Here is a 19,953-nt window from a genome sequence, read left to right as displayed (position 1 = left end):
TGTTTGTTCCCCTGGCACCTGCACACGTGGTGATGTTGGTGGCTCCAAGAGGCCCGTGGGCATCACTCCCAGGGCAAAGGTCGCAGGAGAGCTGCCCTTCTCTCTCCTGGAAGGTGCCCGCTGGGCATGGCACACACTGCTCCGTCTGGCCGTGGTAATACGTTCCCTGCGGGCAGCTGACTGAGGGAGAGTCGGCCGCGCTAGCCACCCACCCCCGACCTGTTTCCCACCACCCAGGTCTGGGATTTCCCTTCCCTCTCCCCCAGGTTCAAGGAATAGACAGAATCCTGCTTGGGAGGATCAGGGCCAAAGCCATGTTCAGGAAGGCTGATAGACCCACATGATGTCCCTCCAGATTTCAGCCTAGGACAAGGGAGGGGGGAGTGGATGATGGGCAGGAGGGTCTTGGCTGCCTCACAATTTGAGAGATGCAACTGAGGCATCAAATGGGCCAAACCCAAGCTGGGCCTTCCCTCCTCCCCCGCTCCCCCTTTCCCAGCAAGCTCCCTTACCACACTTGGCCCCAGAGCGGTGCTGCCCGGGCCTGCAGGCCTCCACTGGTTCGGCTCGTTCCCCAGCTACTGGGCCTGGCTTGTGGGCCAGCTCATAATCAAGGCCAGCTAGGCGCAGTAGGAAGCGGTCCTGGTTAATCGATTTCCTGAGCATCTTCAGGGACCCTTTCAGCCGCCGTTCCATCCGCTGTCGGAGGCAGGGCAGCCCACAGCCAGCTGGTATGAGTCAGAGAAGGAAGAGAAAGAAAGTGTGGCTGTGAGCGGAGGGCAAGGGAGCAAAGCTAGGAGCTAGGAGGGGTGTGGCAAGAGGGACCGGCTCCTGGACTTGGCATCAGGGTCTGCCCCTTCCCTCCCTTTGCTTGCTGAGACCTGCTATTTCCCCATCTCTGCCCACCCCTCTCCACCCTCTTCCCAATAGGAAGCCCAGTCCCACCTGTGCTCTCTTCAGCTCTGACTTCTGCCTCCAGTTCCAGGGTGAGCCGAGTGACTTCCTTGCCTGGAGGGGTCCGGGCCCGCCGGCCCTTGCCCTTCCGAGAGGAGTCACACTTGAGGTGGATGAAGGTGACCTGGCAGTCAGAGCAGGGGGCACCACCTGGGGGAGAGGCCTTGTCAACCTCAGGCGGCCCCTGGAGACAGGGATTGTTCTCACTCCCCACTTGCACTCTCCTACCTCAGCTCAGATGGATCTCACCAGATCCCTGACTATAACCATCTCAGTCCTCTTCTAGTCTAGGATACAAATTAGTTGTTAGGGGCACATCCTAGAACTTCCTTGGACCCTGCACCTATAACTGCTTCTTCCCCTGCTCTGTCCAGAATTCAGGATGCCAGTGGGTTTTTGGAGCTCTTACTAAGCAGAGGAGCTAAGGGGTGGGAAGGGTTTGGTGGCCAGATAGCCCATTGCAGTGGGGTCCCCAGTCCAGACCTGGCACCAGGATCCTGCTGGCCTCCTCCGTTTTGCCCTTGTTTCGCAGGTGCAAACGGCACTTGGCGTCTTTGATCTTGAAGGAAGCCCGCTGTTTAACTGTCAGCACTGCAGCCTCTAGAGGGATGGTAGGAGCTCAGCACAGCCGGGGGGCCTTTGGGGGTGGGAGCTGCTATAGAGGATGCTGGAAGGCTGGGTAGTAAGCCAGGGGCTTGGCTGGAGGAGGGGGATTACAAAAGCCAAGGGCATGAGCTGTTAAAGGCAGAGGGAGCAAGGCTGCAGGGCTAGAGAATTACAGAGCACAGAAGGGGATCCAGGAAAAAGTATGGCCAGGAGGATTAATAAAGAGGAGAAATAGGGGTTAATAAGCAAGAGAGTAGCATGGAACAAGGCCTCTGGGCCGGTGCTCACCAAGGCAGTGGTTGGAGTTTGTGCTGTTCCCGGTGTGGCCAGCTCGGGCTGGAGCAGCCCTGGGGCTGGGGATGCCACAGCTCACGGTGAAGCCATTCTCAGACTCTGAGAGAACGGGGCTGTCACAGCTCTGACCTGCCCCCTGCCCCCCACTGGTCGGAGGAATCCAAGGGGAGTAGAGGAGCTGCCTAAACAGCCAGACTTCCTCCCTGCCAGCCCTCCAGCAACCTCCTCTATGTACCTGGCAAAAACCGGGCCCGGGAAGGGCAGGTCAGGGCACAGGTGTCCTTCTTCCCAGACCGGTTGCAGCTGAGCGTGGCTTTGGAGGCAGCAGGACTACTCTGACATTTCACTGGCTCTAGGAAGGGGAGAGAAGCCTGAGAAGGAGAGGGTCTTCCTCTCCCACCCTCTCCATCAGCTGAGTAGTTCGGAGGAAGAGAATTAGCTACATGTAGAACTGTAGTTGTAAACAGAGACTGGGGAAGGAATTATTTACCAGGAATTTCATGTCTCAGATGGCTACTTTCTCCATCCCCTACTGCCTCACACTTTCCTCAGCCAGAACTCCACGCTTTCCAGGACCCCAATTACCCTCCTACCCTGAAACTGCAGATCCAGCTTCAGCCAGCAGAGGGTGCTGCCCACCTGCGCAATCCTTCCCATTCCAGTGCAGCCGGCCCTGGCCTGGGCAGGTACACTGGTAGCTGCCAGGAGTGTTGATGCAGCCAAAGCGGCAGCCTCCCCGGTTGATGCTGCACTCATCCACATCTGGGGGAAGGAGCGGGGAGACACAGACAGACAGTGGTGGGGGAGGAGTAGGAGCCAGGGAGTGGGCAGTGAGTGAGGATTTTGGGTTAGAGTTCCAGGCACCCTAAGATAATCCCTGGCCTGAGAAGAGATCAAACCTAAGACTTCCTTCTCTCATCTGTGTACCCAGTAAAAAGAACGACTGAGAACAAACTGACAAGTTTTTAAAAGCCTTCCACTCCTACCTACCAGTGGGGCTGTAATTTGGGAGCTCAGGATGGGAGTCAAGGGGCAGTGACGGGGACAGGAGGTAGAAATTTTGGAAACAGGATGCTATTCCCTGATACCCAGTCCCTTAGTTGTCTTAATTTCTTCAGTTTCATCATGCTGGATGTAGACATGGCCCTTGCACCTGGGGACTGCCTACAGCCACGAGCCAACTCAGGGATTGTTCAGTTGAAGGGTGAGGCGGTGAGAGGGGCTGGGTGGCAAGGATCCAAATGTGCTGGCTTACCTCCACAGTGGGTGACACCATAGAGTAGGTAGCCATGATGGCAGAGGCACTGGAAGCTTCCCGGCGTGTTGACACATATGTGGTCACAGGTTCGATCAAACGAACACTCGTCTATATCTGGAAGAGCAAGGTTTTGAGCCACTGAATCTGACTTGGGGCACTTGATCCTCTGACTCCTTGCTCAGGTGAAGGGCCCAAATGAGGGACTTTGGTGCTATCCCTTAAATTGAAAGAGTTCCTACCTCTGGCCCAGCCCGAAAATCAGCAATTCAGTAGTGCCTTCCCACCCCCTAACCCCCCCTCCCCTTGGAGTCTTTGGAGTCAGATCTGGTGCCTATGGATCAAGGCCACCTATGTGCTTAGGCTGCTCAGATCCTGCCAAGGATATGAACTGGGGTAAAGTCCACCCCACATTCCTTGTCAGGCCATGTGCCCCAGGGCAGAGCTGGTTCACCAGGAGGAAGGAGCACATTGGCTAATTCACTACACAACACTGCCTATGGAGACTCTCCACAGTGTCTCTTGAGTTTCTCAGATCCTGGCCCTCTGGCCTCCTTGAAGCTCTCCTACCTCAAGAAACTCTCCAAAGGCCTTGCCCTTGGCCCAAGTCTGCTCACCCTGGCAGTTCCTCTCATTGATGAGAAGCTTATAGCCCTTCTTGCAGCTGCATTCAAAGCTGCCCACCGTGTTGCGGCAAATGTGGTCACAGCCGCCGTTGTTCAGGCGGCACTCGTCTATGTCTGGGGACACAGGACAAAGGGGAGAGAATCAAAGGTCATGTTGGAGGCTGGGGACGATAAGGAGACAAGATCCCTCCCCTCCTGCCAGAGACAGGGAAGATCAAGGACAGCCCTGGGCCTGCCTCTTCCAACTCCTTCTCTCTCCCAGCTCTCTTTTCTCCTTTGCTCATGTTATCTGTGCCCATTAGTGACACCTCTCCCAGGACTGACTCCTCTTGGAAGGGGAAAGATGGGAACCAGTGTCAGGCTCTTGGGGAATTGCTGAGAAGTCAGTGGGCATTTGACCTGCAGGACTAGTCTATGGCCCTCACTCTGCCATTGATGGCCCTTCGCAGAAAGGCTGGTGGTCAGGATCTATCCTTTTACTGTCCCCTACCCCTGCCTGCCAAAATAGCCCTGGGGGTGGGGAGTGGCCAAGGTGGAGATTCAGAGGGGCAGCAGGGCTTCGGGCTTCTGAGAGGAGGGGCTGGAAGAGAGGCCAGGCAGGGAGGACCTTCAGGAGAGCCAGTGAGGCTGGGCAGCCAATGGGGGAGGGGTGGGGCCAGGCAGGGGGCTGGACCGGGAGAGGTCTGGAGAGTCTCAGGCCTGAGGCAGCTTTCAGCACTAGGAAGGGAAGAGGGGGGTGGGTGAGCAGCTTCCTTCCCGAGGTCAAGTTCCCCAAGCTGGTGGCAGACAGGACCCAGGCTACTCACCCCTACTTGGGGGAGGGGGCAGGGAGGGCAGCCTTTCACTTCACTCTTAGCAGACCTGTCAGCAGTCCTTCCTAGGAGCAAACCTCTCAACTCTGGCTGTCTGACCTGCTGCCCCCAAACCCATCCCCAGCTTCTCTGCCAGCTATTGGGCCAGAAGTCACAAAGAGCAAGCCCAGGCCTTCCTACAGTCCCCATTCCTCGTTACCAGGGGACACAGACCTGATGAATTGTTATTTTCTGTATGGCTACTCTTCCTTTTTCCTCTCTCTGATCCACCTTTCCCCTAGATCTGGCTAATTAAAAGGAGGGGAAAACAGAATGGACAGTGTGGAAAAGTATACTATAAAAAAAGCTGAGACAAAGTGTTTACCATTTGCCAGGCACTGTTCTAAGTACTTTACATATGGTTTATATATAACTCATTTAATCCTTACAACACTCCTATGAGGCAAGCACCTCTACTATGGTGAAACTGAGGCACAGAGACACTAAGTAACTAGCCAGGATCACAGAGCTAGTAAGAGGCAGAGCTGGAATCTGAACCTAGGGAGCCGGGCTCCAGCATCAGTGTTCCCAACTGCTACCCTATTCTCCCATTGACCAGGACAGCTTTTCCACTGGGGAGGTCTGGGGAGTGTGGGGAAAGAAGGTTGTGGAGCACACCTGTGACCTTGTGCATCCAGAGGGCTCAAATATCCTTTAGATGCAGGGACAAATGTGAATGGCATGGTCATTAACCAAGAGGGTTAGGGACCCATAGGGGGATAGGAATGAGAGTAAGGAAAACAAAGTGGGCTAAGGGCACGGGCACTAAGGAACTGGCTGGACTTTTGTGCCCTTTGAACTGAGATGGGAAAAGTGGGCAGGAGACAAGCCTTAGTCACAGCCTTAGTTCTTCATAATCATGACAGCTTCAGGGTGAGGAGGTCCCATAATAGATACTCTATCTTAGGTCCCAATCTCAGCCCCTTACCTTTAGCTCCTGTTCTCTGAAAACGCTTACCTTTGCAGGTTTTCCTGTCTGGCTGCAGCATGAAGCCCACGGGGCAGCTGCAGTGGACACCCGTCGCTGCATCGTGGCACTTACTGTCACAGCCCCCATTGTTGACAGCGCAGGTCTCTGTTTAGGAGGGAGGTGGGGGATAGTAACCTGGTTATGGGCCTGGAGGAGTCCTAAACTTGAGGGTGGAGGAGAGTACAGAGGCCCAAGGGGAGGCCTCAGCTGCCTCCCTGTTCTTTAGAAGGAGCGTTAAGCGGAGGCTCCCAGCCCCCTCCTCCCATCACTCCCAGCCCCCATCCCCTCACAAGTGCAGCCAAGCAGTCCACTTCCCTGCCCCCTACTTGATTGAAACAAGGTGGACAGCAGTGAGGCAGGTACAAGCCAGAGCTGTCAGGCAGGAATGTGCTGAGGGGTGGAGGAGGTGGAGAGGGGAGGGCCCAGGGAGGGATGGAAGCTAAGTAAGGGTGGTTCTCGCCAGCAGGGAACAAGAGGGACAACAGAGTGTCCTCCTCTTCCCAGCGACTATCTCTTTGGGGGATGGGGGCTCATGGTGGGAAAATCTTAGGAAGAGTAAGCCTGGCGATTCCTAAGAAAGCTGAGAGATGGCCATCAATTCATCTCCCCTTCCTTGCTGCTCAGCTGTCTTAAGAAAGATCCCAGTTCCAGGACTGACTGCTCATCCTCAGAGGAGCGGCTTATACTCCTCTGTCACTTCCCAGCCCCTTCCCTGCTACCTCCAGCTCCTCCAGAGCCCTTCTAGATCGGAGGGAGATAAGCTGGCTGTTCTGCTGTTTTCGTCTCCTAGTGGGGAGATGCTGTCTAGGGGAGGGGAGGGGGCAAAGGGAGAAGAATCCTGAGGGGCAGGAAGAGCATAAAAAGGAAGGTCAGAGAGTTAGAGAACCTCGGAGCTGAGTCTCTTCTATTGCCCCCTCTTGACTGGTAAGTTTTCCCTTTGCTGGAGGTCAGAGTTGGGGGAGTATGGATGGTCACCCTGTTTTCTGAACTCAGAGTGGGAGAAACAGAGGTTTAAATGCAGGTCAGGAGAGTCAGATGAGCCCAGGGAAAAAACTGGAACAGTGCTGGGCCCTGACACGGGGACTGTGAGGGGGCCTGGAACTCTCCCACTAGAGACAAAATCCTGAGGCCTCTGCTAGGGAAGAGACGAGAGTGGTTGTCAGAATTGGGGGAACTTGGTGAGAGAGGCACTGGGAAGAGAGTGCTACCGTCTTCTTGAGTCTCTGACTCCTAACACTCAGACCCAACCCTGGTCACCGAGGAGACAGCAAAGCAAAGGCTCCAGAAGAAGCCCATCTTTGCCTTAGGGTCCCTGCTCATGCCCTGGCCGCTCAAATGCCAAGGTCCTGGAGCAGCCACAGGAGCATTTCCTATGAGCCACTCCCACCTTAGTCTCTCCTGAGGTTCCTGAGGCCAGGTGATGAAGCTTCAGGTTCCAGGCCCCACCATCCCCTCAAGAGTGCCCTTAGCATAAGAAGAGGTCCCCTAAGCCCTGGGGTGAGGGGAGGGGAAAGGAGATCCTGCACCAAGTCTAGTCAACTTGTAGGGATCCAGGACGGGGAGCAGTGGAGCTGGCACGGTGACCATGCCAGCTTGGATCAGAAAGCCGAGCATGGCTGCCTGCCCCTTCAGGGCAGTGCTCTCCAGTGTGGCCTCTCTGGCTGCCTTTGCTCTCCAGGTCGTACATTAAAATCACAGTTTAATCTGTGCTTATTCTGTGTCAGGCACTTAGTAGGTGCTCTACTGTACTTTCTCCATCACTGGAGCAATACTAAGGGAAGGCTCTTGTTCTCCCTATTTTACGGAAGAGTAAACTGAGGATCAGAGAGGAAAGTAGACTGCTTAAAGTGCCACAGTTAGTGGGTGGCAGAGCCAGGATTCAAACTCAGGTCTGTCTGAACTCAAAGTCACCTTCTTAACTGTTACAGTGGGATAGAATGGTAAGTGATGCTGAGACTGAAGAACCCAAGAAAGATACCCCAAGGAGGGGATGGCATCCAACCCTACCCCACCCCGTCTCAGGTGGCACAGTGGGCACAGAGGGTAGATGGAGCTGGCCGGGTCTTTAGCTGTGCAGAAGGCAGAGAAAGGGAGGGGGCAGATGGTTGGAAAGGGGTGAGGTGTTAGAAGGTGGGTGAGGAAGAAGGTGGTACGAAGGAGCAGGAAAAGGAAGAGAGAAGGAGAGTGACAGGGTCAGAGAAAGAGAAAATCAACATGAAGGCTCCTGGGCCAGTTCATGGGGACTCAGGCTTCCTGTCACTCAGTGGGCCCAGCCAGCACCCAGGCTGCCAGGGGAGCCCCATTAGGCTGGGCCCAATGGGCATGCAGTTAGTGGAGCCCCAGCAGGTTAGCCCTTCCCCTAGCAAGCCAGTGAGAGCGAGCGGAGGGAGCAGATATATTTACCATTAGAAACGGCCTGAGGGGGGATGTGCTGCTCTAGCCGCCTTTCCCCTGTTTGACATTGTAAAAAAGCTGTTTAGATGCTAGACAGGAGCTACTGTGGCCCTCAGTGCCCCAGACCCCTCCCACCCTCCTCCACCCTCCAGGCCCAAACCTTGGCCCCAAATGATGAGCCCGGAGACTCCTACGCTTCATTCCCCAGCCTTGTCCTGCCCGGGACCCTCAAGCCAGGCTCCCACCAATTGACTGAAGGGAAACTGCATCTCAGAGAGGGGCAGTCATGGGCCCAGGACTACACAGCATGCCCACGGCAGAGCTGGGATCCAAGCACAAGTCTTACGAGCTGCCAAATCCCAAGTCCCTTTGTGCTAACTGTACTGCCCTCTCAGTCTCCCCACTAGATGGAAATGTCCTGATGGCCCAAACAATGATGTTTCCTCCTACCAGGGCTGGGGAGAAAAATGAGATACAGGTCAAGGTAAAATAAGTTCTCTTGGAGAAGAGGGAGAGGAACTTGGAAAGAACATAGCTGTGCACCTTAGAACAGCTTCATTTGCTCTCCTCTGCCTCACTTGGCCGTGGCCCAGAAGGTGGAATGGGTCTTGCATTAGAGAAGAGCTCAAGCTTAATAGGAATATTTTCAAAAGCAGCCGTGTCCGGGACTATCTAAACAGAAGGACACTTGAGAGGGACCCAGCCTCACATCCTTGGGCTCCAGCTCTGTCCTGATACATGCAGCTTTTTGCTGGGGACAGCATGCAGGTTCTTCCAGGAGTCTCTAAGGATGTGTGAGTATTACAGGGGATGGTGGGAGTTTTGGAAAGCAGAAGAATTAGATTTATGAGGAAAAAAATGAACTGGAACAAACCAGCCTGGAGAAGGCAATACGAAGACCTGAAAATGGTCCAAGGTTATGGAGAGTTAGTTCAGAGGGAAACACGTAGCAGGAGAGATTTTAATTAAGGAACTTTAGAACTGTGTGTACAAGTCTCTGGAGCAGGCACTGAGAGAGACTTCTAAGAACATCATCTGCTCCCCAGTTCTTGCGTCTGGGGGAGGGGCAGTGCTCTCGACAGAGACGGGGTGGGATTCTGGAGTGAGATGGGAGAGGGCCTGGTTCTTAAGCTGAATGTCTTGTCTCTGATAAACACACAATGTGACTGTGTTCACACCTTCCCATCCCCAGCATGCTGCAGCCCATGAGATGAAGGGCCATTCATAAATACCCGTGCCCACGGGACAAGCTTGCCCCTGCTGGCTTGGGACACAGCTCTTCCCCTGCCCAAACTCCACCCTTTCATTTCCCACGTTCCCCAGGGGACACTCTCCCCATCATCTTTCTCAGCACTCCGAGCACATGGTAATTGGCCTTCACCAACCAAACCTAAAGACAGAGAGTTGGGAATTAAGGAGTTGAACTCCTCTACGGTACCTGAAGAGAGGTGAGGTAAGGTGTAGGAATTCAGGCAAAGGGGGCCAGATGTTAGGAAGGCCCCAGACCAGGGTGAGAGGGATGGGGGGGTGGAGTGGGGAGGAAGTGAGAGGGCTCCAATGGAATGTTGAGGAAAGCGAAGGAAGTGGGGGGCTCGGGTCAGAGGGCTGGAAAGGGGATCTACAGGAGGAGAGTAAGGAGAGAGAGAAGGACACCTGCAGTCAGGAAACCCCACTTGTCAGTGCAAGGCTGGTTGTGGCAGGAACGAGCACCCTGTCCCACCCTCGGTTCCACAGTGGGGATAGTGGGCAGTGACAGCTCCCATCGTACCACACCCGACACCCAGGGCCTCTGGTCAGGATTAATCCGCAGCATTGCCCCAGCCTTCTCCCCCTCCTCAGCTACACTCTGCTAATTATTCCCAATTAGCACCTTTATCCTGGATAAAGAGGATGGTGAGGCTCCCAGGGGTGGGGCAGTGGAACCATCAGGGAGGGGAGGGCAGGGAAGGAGGAAGGTCAGGTGAGCCCTTTGGTCCCTCAGAGTTGTCCCTTACTAGACCTGGCTTTGTCTGGAACTTCACCTCACCGTCACTCCGCGCTTAGCACGTGGGCCCCACGTGTCCCCACCTCCCCTGGGTCCCAAGGGCCCCACTCCCACTCCCACCCCCATCACAGGTGGACTGAGTTCTCCACTGGCCTCACCCACCGATGCACGTCTTCCCGTCGGTATGGAGCACAAACTTGACATGGCAGCCGCACCGGGGACCCTGCTCTGTGTCATCGCATGTGTGCTGGCAGCCACCATTACCATAGTTGCACGTCACTGTGCAGAGAGGGCAGGAGGCTGTCAGCTGACTTCTCCCTGGGTACCACTGTTCTCCGTAAAGCGGAAATGTCCTCTAACCTGGCTGCCTCTCCCGTGTCCCTCTCTTCCCACCTTTTGCTGCTGAGGCCCCTCCCCCTCCCCTCTGCCTCCCCTCCTCTCCTGCTGCCAACCCCAATCCACTCACATTTACAGTCCCGCTGGTTCTTGGTGAGCTCGAAGCCGGGGCGGCATTCACAGGCAATACCCCCTTTGGGTGTCTCCCGGCAGATGTGAGCACAGCCATGGTTCTTGTTCATGCAGTTCATTCCTTCTAAAAGGGAAGAGGTGGAGGGGCGCATGAATGTCTTGTGCTCCTGGACGCGTAGATGAAGAGAAACTAGAGATAGTTGAGGCCTAGGAACTGGGAGAAGTTCCCTGAGGTTACAACATGGAGGAGGCTGACTCCCCCTCACAGGCCCCCTGTCCTGTGCACACTGCTCGGTGCTAGTGAGCAGGGGTCAGCACTAGTCTGAATGATGGATAGGTGTTGCTACCCAGCCCCCCAAACCCTGTGCAATTACCCTCTCCTTCAGCCAACAAATAGTGTCATATAGTTACCCAGCACTGTGCTGACACTGGGTGGATTTAGGAAAGATCCAGAAAAATAAGACATGATCTCTTTCCTCAAAGAGCTGATAGTCAAACTGGGAAGAAGACAAATAACATTAATAATGTGAGTGAGGAGTAATTGGTAAAGATAATTACTACATGATTTATTCATAAATATTTACTAAGCTCCTATTACAAGCAGAGCAGTATATGAGTTTCTGGGGATACAAACTTGAATCAGACGTAATCCTTGCCCTCAGGGATGTCACAGTCGGTGGAGGTGGGAGGGTGACAGTGGAGTCACAGACAGACAACACATACCGCACTATTCCTGCCTGATCCTCCCAACCCAGTTCAAGGAATAAGGCACATCAGGCCCTCAGATGGTGGCAGCTTAGAGCTCGTCCCTCTGGGTCTGGACCCAGAGGATGTCCCCATGGTAGCCTCCCCACTGACCCCCAACCCCAAATGAATTCTCTGCCATAGAGGATTTGTCAGTGGAACCCTTCAGATGTGAATGGGTTGAGGGACAAGAGAAGGGAGAGCTAGCAGAGGGTGAGACCTGGGGTACTGAGGGAAAGCTGAGGAGATGGATGGAGGAGCTGGGAGTGCAGGTCTGGGCCCTCCCTGGTCATAGGCTGACCTTCCGGCCGCTGGATACAGGTGTGCTGGTTGTCGCTGAGAAAGAAGCCTTCCCGGCAGTGGCACTCATAGCTGCCCATCATGTTGACACAGCTCTGCTGACAGCCGCCGTTGCCCTCAGCACACTCGTCCACATCTGTGCAGGATAGGTGGTTGGCGAGCCAGGGGCGCAGGCCAGGGTCCGAGTATGCCCTTGAACTTCTGCACCAAGGGCTGAAAGCAGTGCACACACACATACCCGTCCCTCCCACCCCCGAATCCAATACCCAGCCATAAGCCAGGCAGTTCTCACCCATTCATCAGCTAATATTCCACTGATGGCAAAGAGGCCCCCCTCAGAGGGCAGAGGTGGTGAGCTATGCAGGTGGGGAGGGGACATTTGGACATGGCTCACTTAGGTGGAGACATGGCTCCCTTTCCTGCACCTGTTGAAACTGGGTCTGAAGGTAGAGGAGATCAGGAAAGGAGTCGGACCAAGAGGAACAGAGGTGAAGACAAGGATGGGGATTGGCAGGGAGAGGACTGTGGGCAGCTGGTTGTGACAAGCAGCCAGGGAGTCAGGGGTCTGTGCAGGGAAAGCTTTGGCCACGGTGCTGAGGTTGGAGGGGCAGGGTGGGGAAAAGTGGTGAAACTCAGCTCACTGCAGGGCAGGGACCATGTCTGTGGACAGGCCATGGCCCCATTCTTCCTCCCCTCCCCTCCCCCTGTGCCTGGGCTCGCTGCCATATTCCATAGACTTTCTCCTATTTTGGCTTAACAAAACAAAGTCTAGAAGCTTGGCAGGGAGGGATGGGGTGAGAGCTGCCAGGCTACACCCTAATTACCACCCCAAATCACCACCCCCCCCCGGGTCCCAGAGCCAAGCTCATCTGGGGCTCCCACTTTGAAGCCTTGACTCTGACACCATCGGAGACCATCTTTGTGCTACCCTCTCAAGAAAGGCATCAGGGAGATTGGTCCCCAAGTGGACCAGTCTGGCTCGAAAGGAACCTGACTCCTAATGGCCCCATCTGTCTTCTGCCCCTCCTGTCTGCTAAGCCCTGAAACCACCCTGACCCTTCTGGTCCAGACCTAGCAGGCTCCTGCTGGAGAGGCATCTACTGGAAAAGCCAAGGAGGTATACTTACCTTTGCCTTGTTCTGTCCCACCTACACCTGACTTCTTGTCCCTGGCTTCCTGCTCTTACCCCACCCTACATCCCACCTTCTATTTGTTCCCTTCTGTTTCAACCTTGAGATTTTGCTACTGTAGCCAAATTCTTTCTTCCAATTCTCAATGGGGAAACTGAGGCCTAGGGCATGGATGACTCACTCAGAGTTTCCCTAAAAGCCAAGGGTTAAGACTTTGAATTCTGACCCTAGGGTTAGGGTTAAGTTTAGACAGATCTTTGCTCTCCCAACCCCTTCCATACCTACTCATTCTCTTATCCCTTGGTTGGTTCTTTCCAAAATTACTTACGGAGACACTAGACTTAGTGAGAAATGGGGGCCTGGAAAGTTCAAAGGCAACCACAGAACTTAGGAGCTGATGTATGTAGTCCCTTAAGGCAACCCACTGTCCTGGTCCAAGTGTCACAGCTTTTCTTTCCAAAGGAGTTCCCAAAGAGGGCTTTGCAGATGACTGGGCAGGCAAAAAGTGAGTTTTTTTCCCCCTGATAGCTCCAGTAGTAGGAAGGTGGCCAGGGCCGGGGGAAGGGCCCAGCAGGGATCAGGGTTTGGAGGCCTGAGCTGGGAGCAGAAACCTATGAGCCTGGTCCAGGGATGGAATGTGACTGGGTTCAGAGGCAGCGTTAGAGTAAGAAGGTGCTCCTACCTGGAGGTCCTAGGCCAGTGGGACCTCCAATAATTCATCTGTCTGGTCAGGTGCGGGGTGGGGGAGCAGCCTAGCTCGCTTTTCTGGGCATCCTCTTTCTGCCCTTCCTTTCCTGGTATTTTGTCTTTCCAGTCTCCTATTTCTGTTTTGGCATCAAAGAGAAAGAATTTGGGGTTCTTTCCCCGGGTTCCCATCTCAAATCCTTCTCTGCTGTGGGCTTCAATTTTTCCACTTGGGGAAGAATCTGACATGGTCCTGGTAATGTTCCAAAAGGACAGAGACCACAGCTGAGGTTAGTTCCCCAGAGAGTCTCCTATCTCTGGTACAGCTCCTGGGACAAAGATCAGGTCAGATGAGGCCTCCGAAGTGAGGAGAGGGTGAGCCTGGAAGACTGCGGGAAAAGCTGGGAAAAAGCCGCCTTTCAGGGCCAGAGGCTTCTCTGCATCATCACCATCACTATCAACGACATTTCTCCCGTTCGATGAGCACTTTCTATGAACTAAGGATGGTACAGGGCTCTTTATACATGTTCTCGCATGACAGGTCTCACATTAGAGGATCCAGCAGCCCTCTAATGGGATACTGCCATCCCACTAGCTAGTACGCAGCAGAGCCGGGGTCTGTCTGGAGTCCAATCACCTTTCCACCACGCTCCCCACCCCCATGACTAAGCCCACTATTGTCATCTCCTGGCCCTGTCCTGAGAACACTTTCTAATGGCATCTCCTCAATGTTTTTCATCTGGCAGAAGGATTACTTCATTCTCAGCATCTAGTCTCAAACAGGAGGCTGACTTTGTGTTCTGTTTTGTGGGAATCAGCTCTTCTATTTTTTTGTCTTTTGTCCTTTTATGGCCACACCTGCAGCATGTGGAGGTTCCCAGGCTAGGGATCTAATTGGAGCTACAGCTGTCTGCCTACACCACAGCCACAGCAATGCCAGATCCGAGCTACGTCTGTGACCTACACCACAGCTCACAGCAACGCTGGGTCCTTAACCCACTGACGGAGGCCAGGGATCAAACCTAGTCAGACGTGTTTCTGCTGTGCCACGGTGGGAACTCTGGAATCAGCTTTTTGATCACTTTCTACTCCTTGCCTGGGAATGGAAAATGCTGAAAACACCACCTTCCCCACAAGCCACGCCCAGCCCACATCCCTTCACCCTGCTCACCCAGACAGTTGTGGCCGTCATGCGCCAGGTGGAATCCATCATAGCAGGTGCATCGGTAATTGCCAGGGATGTTGACACAGTCATGCACACAGCCTGCATTATCCTCCCGTTCACACTCATCCACATCTGTGGGCAAACAGGAGTGAGGCAGCTGGACCCACCTGTATGCCTTCCACTGTCCACCCCGGGCTCAGGTTATGGTGTTTTTTTAAAAAAATACATAACCTCTGTGTGTGTGTCTGTTTTCATAGTTACTTTCATAACCTACAAACTATTTTGCATTTTGCTATTTTCATCTAAACTTAAGCATAAAAGTTTTTCCATGTTCCCATCCAGTCTTTCCAGTGATCATGTACATGGTTGCCGAATATTCCATTATGTTGTATATCATAACTTATTAATCCCTTTTATCTCTTGTTAGAGTCCTTCCATTTATTCTTCTATCATAAGTGATTCATCAAAGAACGTCTTTTCCTGTATATTGTTTCTTTGAATTTCCTTTGAACAAGTCCCTAAACATAAAATTCCTAGGTTAAAGGGTATAAGTAACTTCAAGATTCTTGCTAGGTATGATAAAAATCACTGAAAAAAAAATCACTTCAGTTTCTAATGCCACTAGGAATGACTGTACCTTGTCCATTGAAGTCTTCACCAACACCGAAGCTCATAAATTTAAAATAATGTCTCAAGACTAATTTGCATTACTTTAATTATGAGGAGATATGTTGTTTACAGTATGAATTCCCCCTAGGGTAAACGGTCTGGTCTCATTCTTTTGGGGCATGGTGTAAGGGGTCTAAAGACCCTTTCAGTATCACAGAACCTCAGGTCTTAGTCCCGTGATTCTGATCCCCTGGCCAATCAGGCTGTATGGCTGTGAGCTCTTCCTACCAGGGCCGTAGTGGCATATATGGTGTCTCTGTGCACATGAGAAAAGGGCACTCTCTCTGGGAAGAAACAGCTTTGCCCCAGCCCCCTCCCCATGCCAGCAGCGAGTTCAAGCCTTAGTGTGACGCTCAGTGTGAGGTAAGAGCAGCGGTGCTGGTTTCCTCTCTCTGGCAGGTCCCTCTTTGGCACCGGCCCTCCCAGCCTCACCTTTGCAGTGTTTACCATCCCCTGTGTAGCCAGACTTGCAGATGCACTTGTATGACCGTGGGGTGTTTTGACAGATGGCGTCGATGTGGCAGTTGTCAGTCCCCTCCACACACTCGTCCACATCTGGCAGGGGCAGAAGGGGCACATGAGACCCTGTCTTGGTACCTCCCAAGGGGGTGTCTTGAAGGTGGTTCCCCGGGGCAAAACCCCCTCTCCTCTAAAACAGACAGTGACCCCTCCAAGCAGGTGCCCTCCCACACCCCTCTGATTTTAGAGTGGGCTGACCCTGTAATTTTAGGAATTCAGAAAGAAGCCCCCCCGACTCCCCTCAAAAATACTTAATCCACAGTGACAGCTAAAATTCCATCATTTGAAACATTCCTCTTTGATTTAAAAACAAACAAAAACCCCTTAGACTGGGTAGCACACTTAACTTGATTAGAAACATTCAACCTGGGGTGAGTTAGTTTACCTTTCTAAGGAGCAGGCTTAGAGGGAAGGGGAAGAGAAAGGCATGGGGACAGTGGCCTCTGGGAAAGTGGCAGCATCCAGCAAGTATTGGTAATTAAAGGAGGAAGAAAGGGAGACGGGGCTTCTGAGGAATCTTCACCTGCCTCATGACTCTGCTTGAGACCAGGCCTGCTCCCACTTGCCCACCATGGCGCCAAGAATCTTGAAAGGAAAGAAGTTCCATCCTGGAAGATCTGCCCAGGCTACTGTGCTGTCAACAACCGAGGGACTAGGAGCCGGCAGGGGCTAGCACCAGCAGCCTGGAGCCTGATGAGCTCTGCCCTTCCAGCTCTCCAGCTGGCTGGCCCAGGCCATCCATCTTGCCACCCTACGTGCCTTCATCCAACCCCGGCTGCTCTACTCTCTCTTGGGCCAGGTTCTGACATGAGATGCTACTCACAGAGCCATGCTGAAGAAGAGGCCACCCAAGATCTAGCAGAAAGGAGAATGTTCAGGAAGGACATAGTTAAGAGAATCGCTTATTGTCTTGGGCAAAAGACTCCAGCTTTGAGGGCAATGCTGTGGTGCCCATAAAGCTGAACTGAAACAGGTAAATGTTTCAGTCGAAAATGCTTTAGAAGGTATTATTTGTGAAAGGTACTATACTGAGGGCTGCAGAGGCTCAGAGGTGACTCAGCCAAAAGGAGAGAAAAAAGTAACATGAAGCAAGATGTGTCTGAGGGCCACAATGACATTAGAGACAAGGAAAGGGGGTCCTCGACTCCAGCTGCGCATCAGTCAACTCCCCTAGGAGATGCCCAAGCACCACTCGCAGAAATTCTGGTCAACTGGTTGCGGCTGAAGCCTGATCATCGGTATTTTGTTAAAGCTACCCCGGTGAGTCTAATATGCAGCCAGGCTTGAGAATCTCCATCAAAGGGAGGATCAGAGGAGGAAGAGACTACTTCTGGCCATGAACTGGGAAACCCAGAATAATATAGCAAACTGCAAGGAAAAGGAATGAGATTTGAAATCAAGATTGTAACTTCCAAGTGTGACCAGTGGACTGCAGAAGTGCTTGGCTTTTGTTAAAATGCAGATTCTCAGGCCTAATTGCCAACCCATTGAATCCAAATCCTTCAGGTGCTTGATACATTTTTTTAATGAATGAATAAATATACCTGTAATTGCTCCAGTTTACAGCTTATGAGTTCTAGCTTGAAAAAGTTATCTGTTTTCTTTTTCAAGTACTTTGGGGGCAGGATTGAGGCCTCCAGGGGCTGAGAACCGAAATTTGCAAGCATGCCTCCAAACACCTACCTCAAATCTTCTGGCACCCTACCCTCCTACTCTCTTTGACCCCTCTGCAGTAGTCCACCATGCCATCTAACTGCTGTCTCCAGTGCTACAGTTAACTACGTCTAACTGCTGTAATGCACACTGACTCCCCACCTTGCTCAGGCCCTGCAGTCACGGGGTCTGCCTGCTGGCCCACCCTGGGAAGTCACCCAAGTGAATGGACGAAGAAGAGGGGAAACAGAAAACCAATTCATGAGAGGGAGCAAGAGGGACGTCTGTAGATAGTAAGAGGCTGCATGGAGACCCAGTTTTTCTAAATGTTGAAGAGAAAGCAGTACTAAGAAACGTTCTATCATAGAAAGAGCCTGAGCTCTGGAATCAGTCAGTCCCAGATTCAAATCCAGTCCCACTGTTCTCTAGGGAGGCTTTTCTGACTCTCATTTCTTCATCTTTAAAATTGTGCTATACTGCTGTATAGCACAGGGAACTGTATCTAGTCACCTGTGATGGAACATGATGGAGAATATTGTGAGAAAAAGAGTGTATATATATGTATGATTGGATCACTTTGCTGTACAGTAGAAAATTGACAGAACACTGTAAACCAACTATAATGGAAAAAGTAAAAATTATTAAAAAATAAATAAGATGTGGATGATAAAACTTTCTCATGAAAGTCTGTGAACAGTTAAGTTGTATAAAGTACCTCATAAAGTATCTAGCAAATAGGAGGTTCCTAATGTATGGAAAGTTGAGATAGTAAGGATTCAATCACTGGGGTCAGACAACAGATGTTCTAAGACTGTGCTGTTTCTGTAGCCAAGGAGTTCCCTTGTGGCACGGCAGGTTAGGGATCTGGCATTGTCACTGCAATGGCTCTGGCTACTGCTGTGGTTCAGGTTCAGTCGCTGGCCTGGGAACTTCCACATGCCATTGGCACAGCCAAAAAGAAAAAGAAAAAAGAAAACACCAAATATGGTAGCCATTAGGTTCTGTGGCTATTTAAATTTAAGATTATTTTAGGAGTTCCTGTGGTGGCTCAGTGGTTAACGAGTCCGACTGGGAACCATGAGGTTGCAGGTTTGATCCCTGGCCTTGCTCAGCGGGTTAAGGATCTGGCATTGCCGTGAGCTGTGGAGTAGGTTGCAGACATGGCTCGGATCCCGCGTTGCTGTGGCTGTGGTATAGGCTGGCGGCTACAGCTCCGATTAGACCCCTAGCCTAGGAACCTCCATATGCCGTGGGTACAGCCCTAGAAAAGGCAAAAAGGCATAAATAAATAAATAAATTAATTAATTAAATAAAATTATTTTAAAATGCAGTTCCTCAGTAGCCATATGTGGCTAATGGCTACCCTAGTGGGCAGCACAGATATGGAACATTTCCAACATCACAGGAAGTTCTGTTAGACAGCTCTGCTCTACGATTTCTGAATAAGGGGTGCTCTGGGCCTGGGTGGACCCCAAAAAATGCCTGGGTGGGATTCATGTTTGAGTTTTGGAGGCTGGATATGTGTTAAGACCATTAGCAGGGGAAAGAGGAAATTTCACATGTGTTTAAACGCGTGAAGAGAGACACAGCACTCCAAGGTCCAAGTGCTTATTCTCTGTACCCATGTTACACATGCCCCCCCACCCCATGAGAGAAATATCTTTTTTTTTTTTTTGTCTTTTTGCCATTTCTTGGGCCGCTCCCGTGGCATATGGAGGTTTCCAGGCTAGGGGTCCAATCGGAGCTGTAGCTGCAAGCCTACGCCAGAGCCACAGCAACATGGGATCCGAGCCATGTCTGCAACCTACACCATAGCTCACGGCAATGCCAGATTGTTAACCCACTGAGCAAGGCCAGGGATCGAACCCACAACCTCCTGGTTCCTAGTCAGATTCATTAACCACTGTGCCACGACGGGAACTCCCAAGAAATATCTTTTAACAATGAATTCCAATCATTGAATGGAACCCAAAGTTTTACATGTTCTTGTTTTATACGCTTTTGTTGGGTTCTCTGGAGGAGCAGGGACTGGACGATCACCCCCTTCCCTGTGGTGACCCTTGTGAGTCTCAGCAGCAGGGACAGAGCACCAGGCAATCCCAGTGACAAGTCATCATCCTGTTGCTCCTGCTCTGGGCCCTCTCCCCTCCTGTCTCTCCACCCTTCCCCAGCCCCAGCAGGGCAGTTGGAAGCTCGTTGGGAAGCTCCTTCTCTAGGGCCATCACAGAGGTTCTTGCCTGTCTCTGCATCAGCTACCTGAGCTCCCAGTCTTCCCTGTGCCTCCAGTTCAGTGCTCACCAGTACTGGAGTGGATCCTGCCACCGACTGCAGCAAACCCAGGCTTCCCAGCAGTGCCCTCACACTTCAGGCAGTTGGGCTCCTCCAGCCCTCCTACCCCCTCCCTACCCCCCTGCACACAGTGTGTATTTCTTTCCAACACCCAACCATTCCACCCCTCTCCACGCAACCACATCTCATTCTGCACATTCGAGACGAGGTCTTTTCTTTTTTCTTGTAGCTACACTGTTCCTGGCTTCTCAAATCTGGCTCAAAAGTTGTCCTCCTGAAAGCTCCTCCTGGCAGCCCTATTCCTGGTGAGTCCGGGATCCCAGGGGACTCAGATTGCCTTAGCTCACTTGCAACCATGGCTGAGTTGCTCTGCCGATGCTTTAAGCCATTTTGGGTGG

The 19,953-nt window shown here is 52.5% G+C and overlaps 1 protein-coding gene and 1 long non-coding RNA gene across 13 annotated transcripts in view; one reads left to right on the top strand and one right to left on the bottom strand.

Annotated features, from left to right (window-relative positions):
* The window catches only part of LOC125134890 (uncharacterized), a 55,952-nt gene that overhangs the window by 16,531 nt on the left and 19,468 nt on the right, over window positions 1–19,953 (top strand). For 7 of the 10 annotated variants that reach the window (XR_007136860.1, XR_007136865.1, XR_007136859.1 and 4 more), the window contains one exon: window positions 19,785–19,860. The exons of the other annotated variants lie outside the window; for them this stretch is intronic. This is a non-coding gene — a long non-coding RNA (uncharacterized LOC125134890). The remainder of the gene's footprint in view (window positions 1–19,784; window positions 19,861–19,953) is intronic. 10 annotated transcript variants of the gene reach the window in all.
* Window positions 1–19,953, bottom strand: part of SCUBE3 (signal peptide, CUB domain and EGF like domain containing 3) — a 35,690-nt gene that overhangs the window by 5,622 nt on the left and 10,115 nt on the right. The window contains exons 2-17 of one of the 3 annotated variants that reach the window (XM_047794379.1): window positions 15,527–15,649; window positions 14,432–14,557; window positions 11,448–11,582; window positions 10,401–10,526; window positions 10,097–10,213; window positions 7,960–8,007; window positions 5,545–5,661; window positions 3,727–3,849; window positions 3,110–3,226; window positions 2,494–2,616; window positions 2,090–2,206; window positions 1,849–1,953; window positions 1,438–1,554; window positions 946–1,104; window positions 513–728; window positions 19–180 (exon numbers count right to left, since the gene is read on the bottom strand). In XM_047794379.1, coding sequence (XP_047650335.1) covers window positions 19–180; window positions 513–728; window positions 946–1,104; window positions 1,438–1,554; window positions 1,849–1,953; window positions 2,090–2,206; window positions 2,494–2,616; window positions 3,110–3,226; window positions 3,727–3,849; window positions 5,545–5,661; window positions 7,960–8,007; window positions 10,097–10,213; window positions 10,401–10,526; window positions 11,448–11,582; window positions 14,432–14,557; window positions 15,527–15,649 — 2,031 coding nt within the window. The remainder of the gene's footprint in view (window positions 1–18; window positions 181–512; window positions 729–945; window positions 1,105–1,437; window positions 1,555–1,848; window positions 1,954–2,089; window positions 2,207–2,493; window positions 2,617–3,109; window positions 3,227–3,726; window positions 3,850–5,544; window positions 5,662–7,959; window positions 8,008–10,096; window positions 10,214–10,400; window positions 10,527–11,447; window positions 11,583–14,431; window positions 14,558–15,526; window positions 15,650–19,953) is intronic. The other 2 variants (XM_047794381.1, XM_047794380.1) reach the window with 2 other exon arrangements.

This window comes from Phacochoerus africanus, chromosome 9, assembly GCF_016906955.1.
Source record: "Phacochoerus africanus isolate WHEZ1 chromosome 9, ROS_Pafr_v1, whole genome shotgun sequence".
Classification (NCBI taxonomy): Eukaryota; Metazoa; Chordata; class Mammalia; order Artiodactyla; family Suidae; genus Phacochoerus; species Phacochoerus africanus.
Note: the sequence above shows the minus strand (reverse complement) of the source record. Positions and strands in the feature narration are given on the sequence as shown.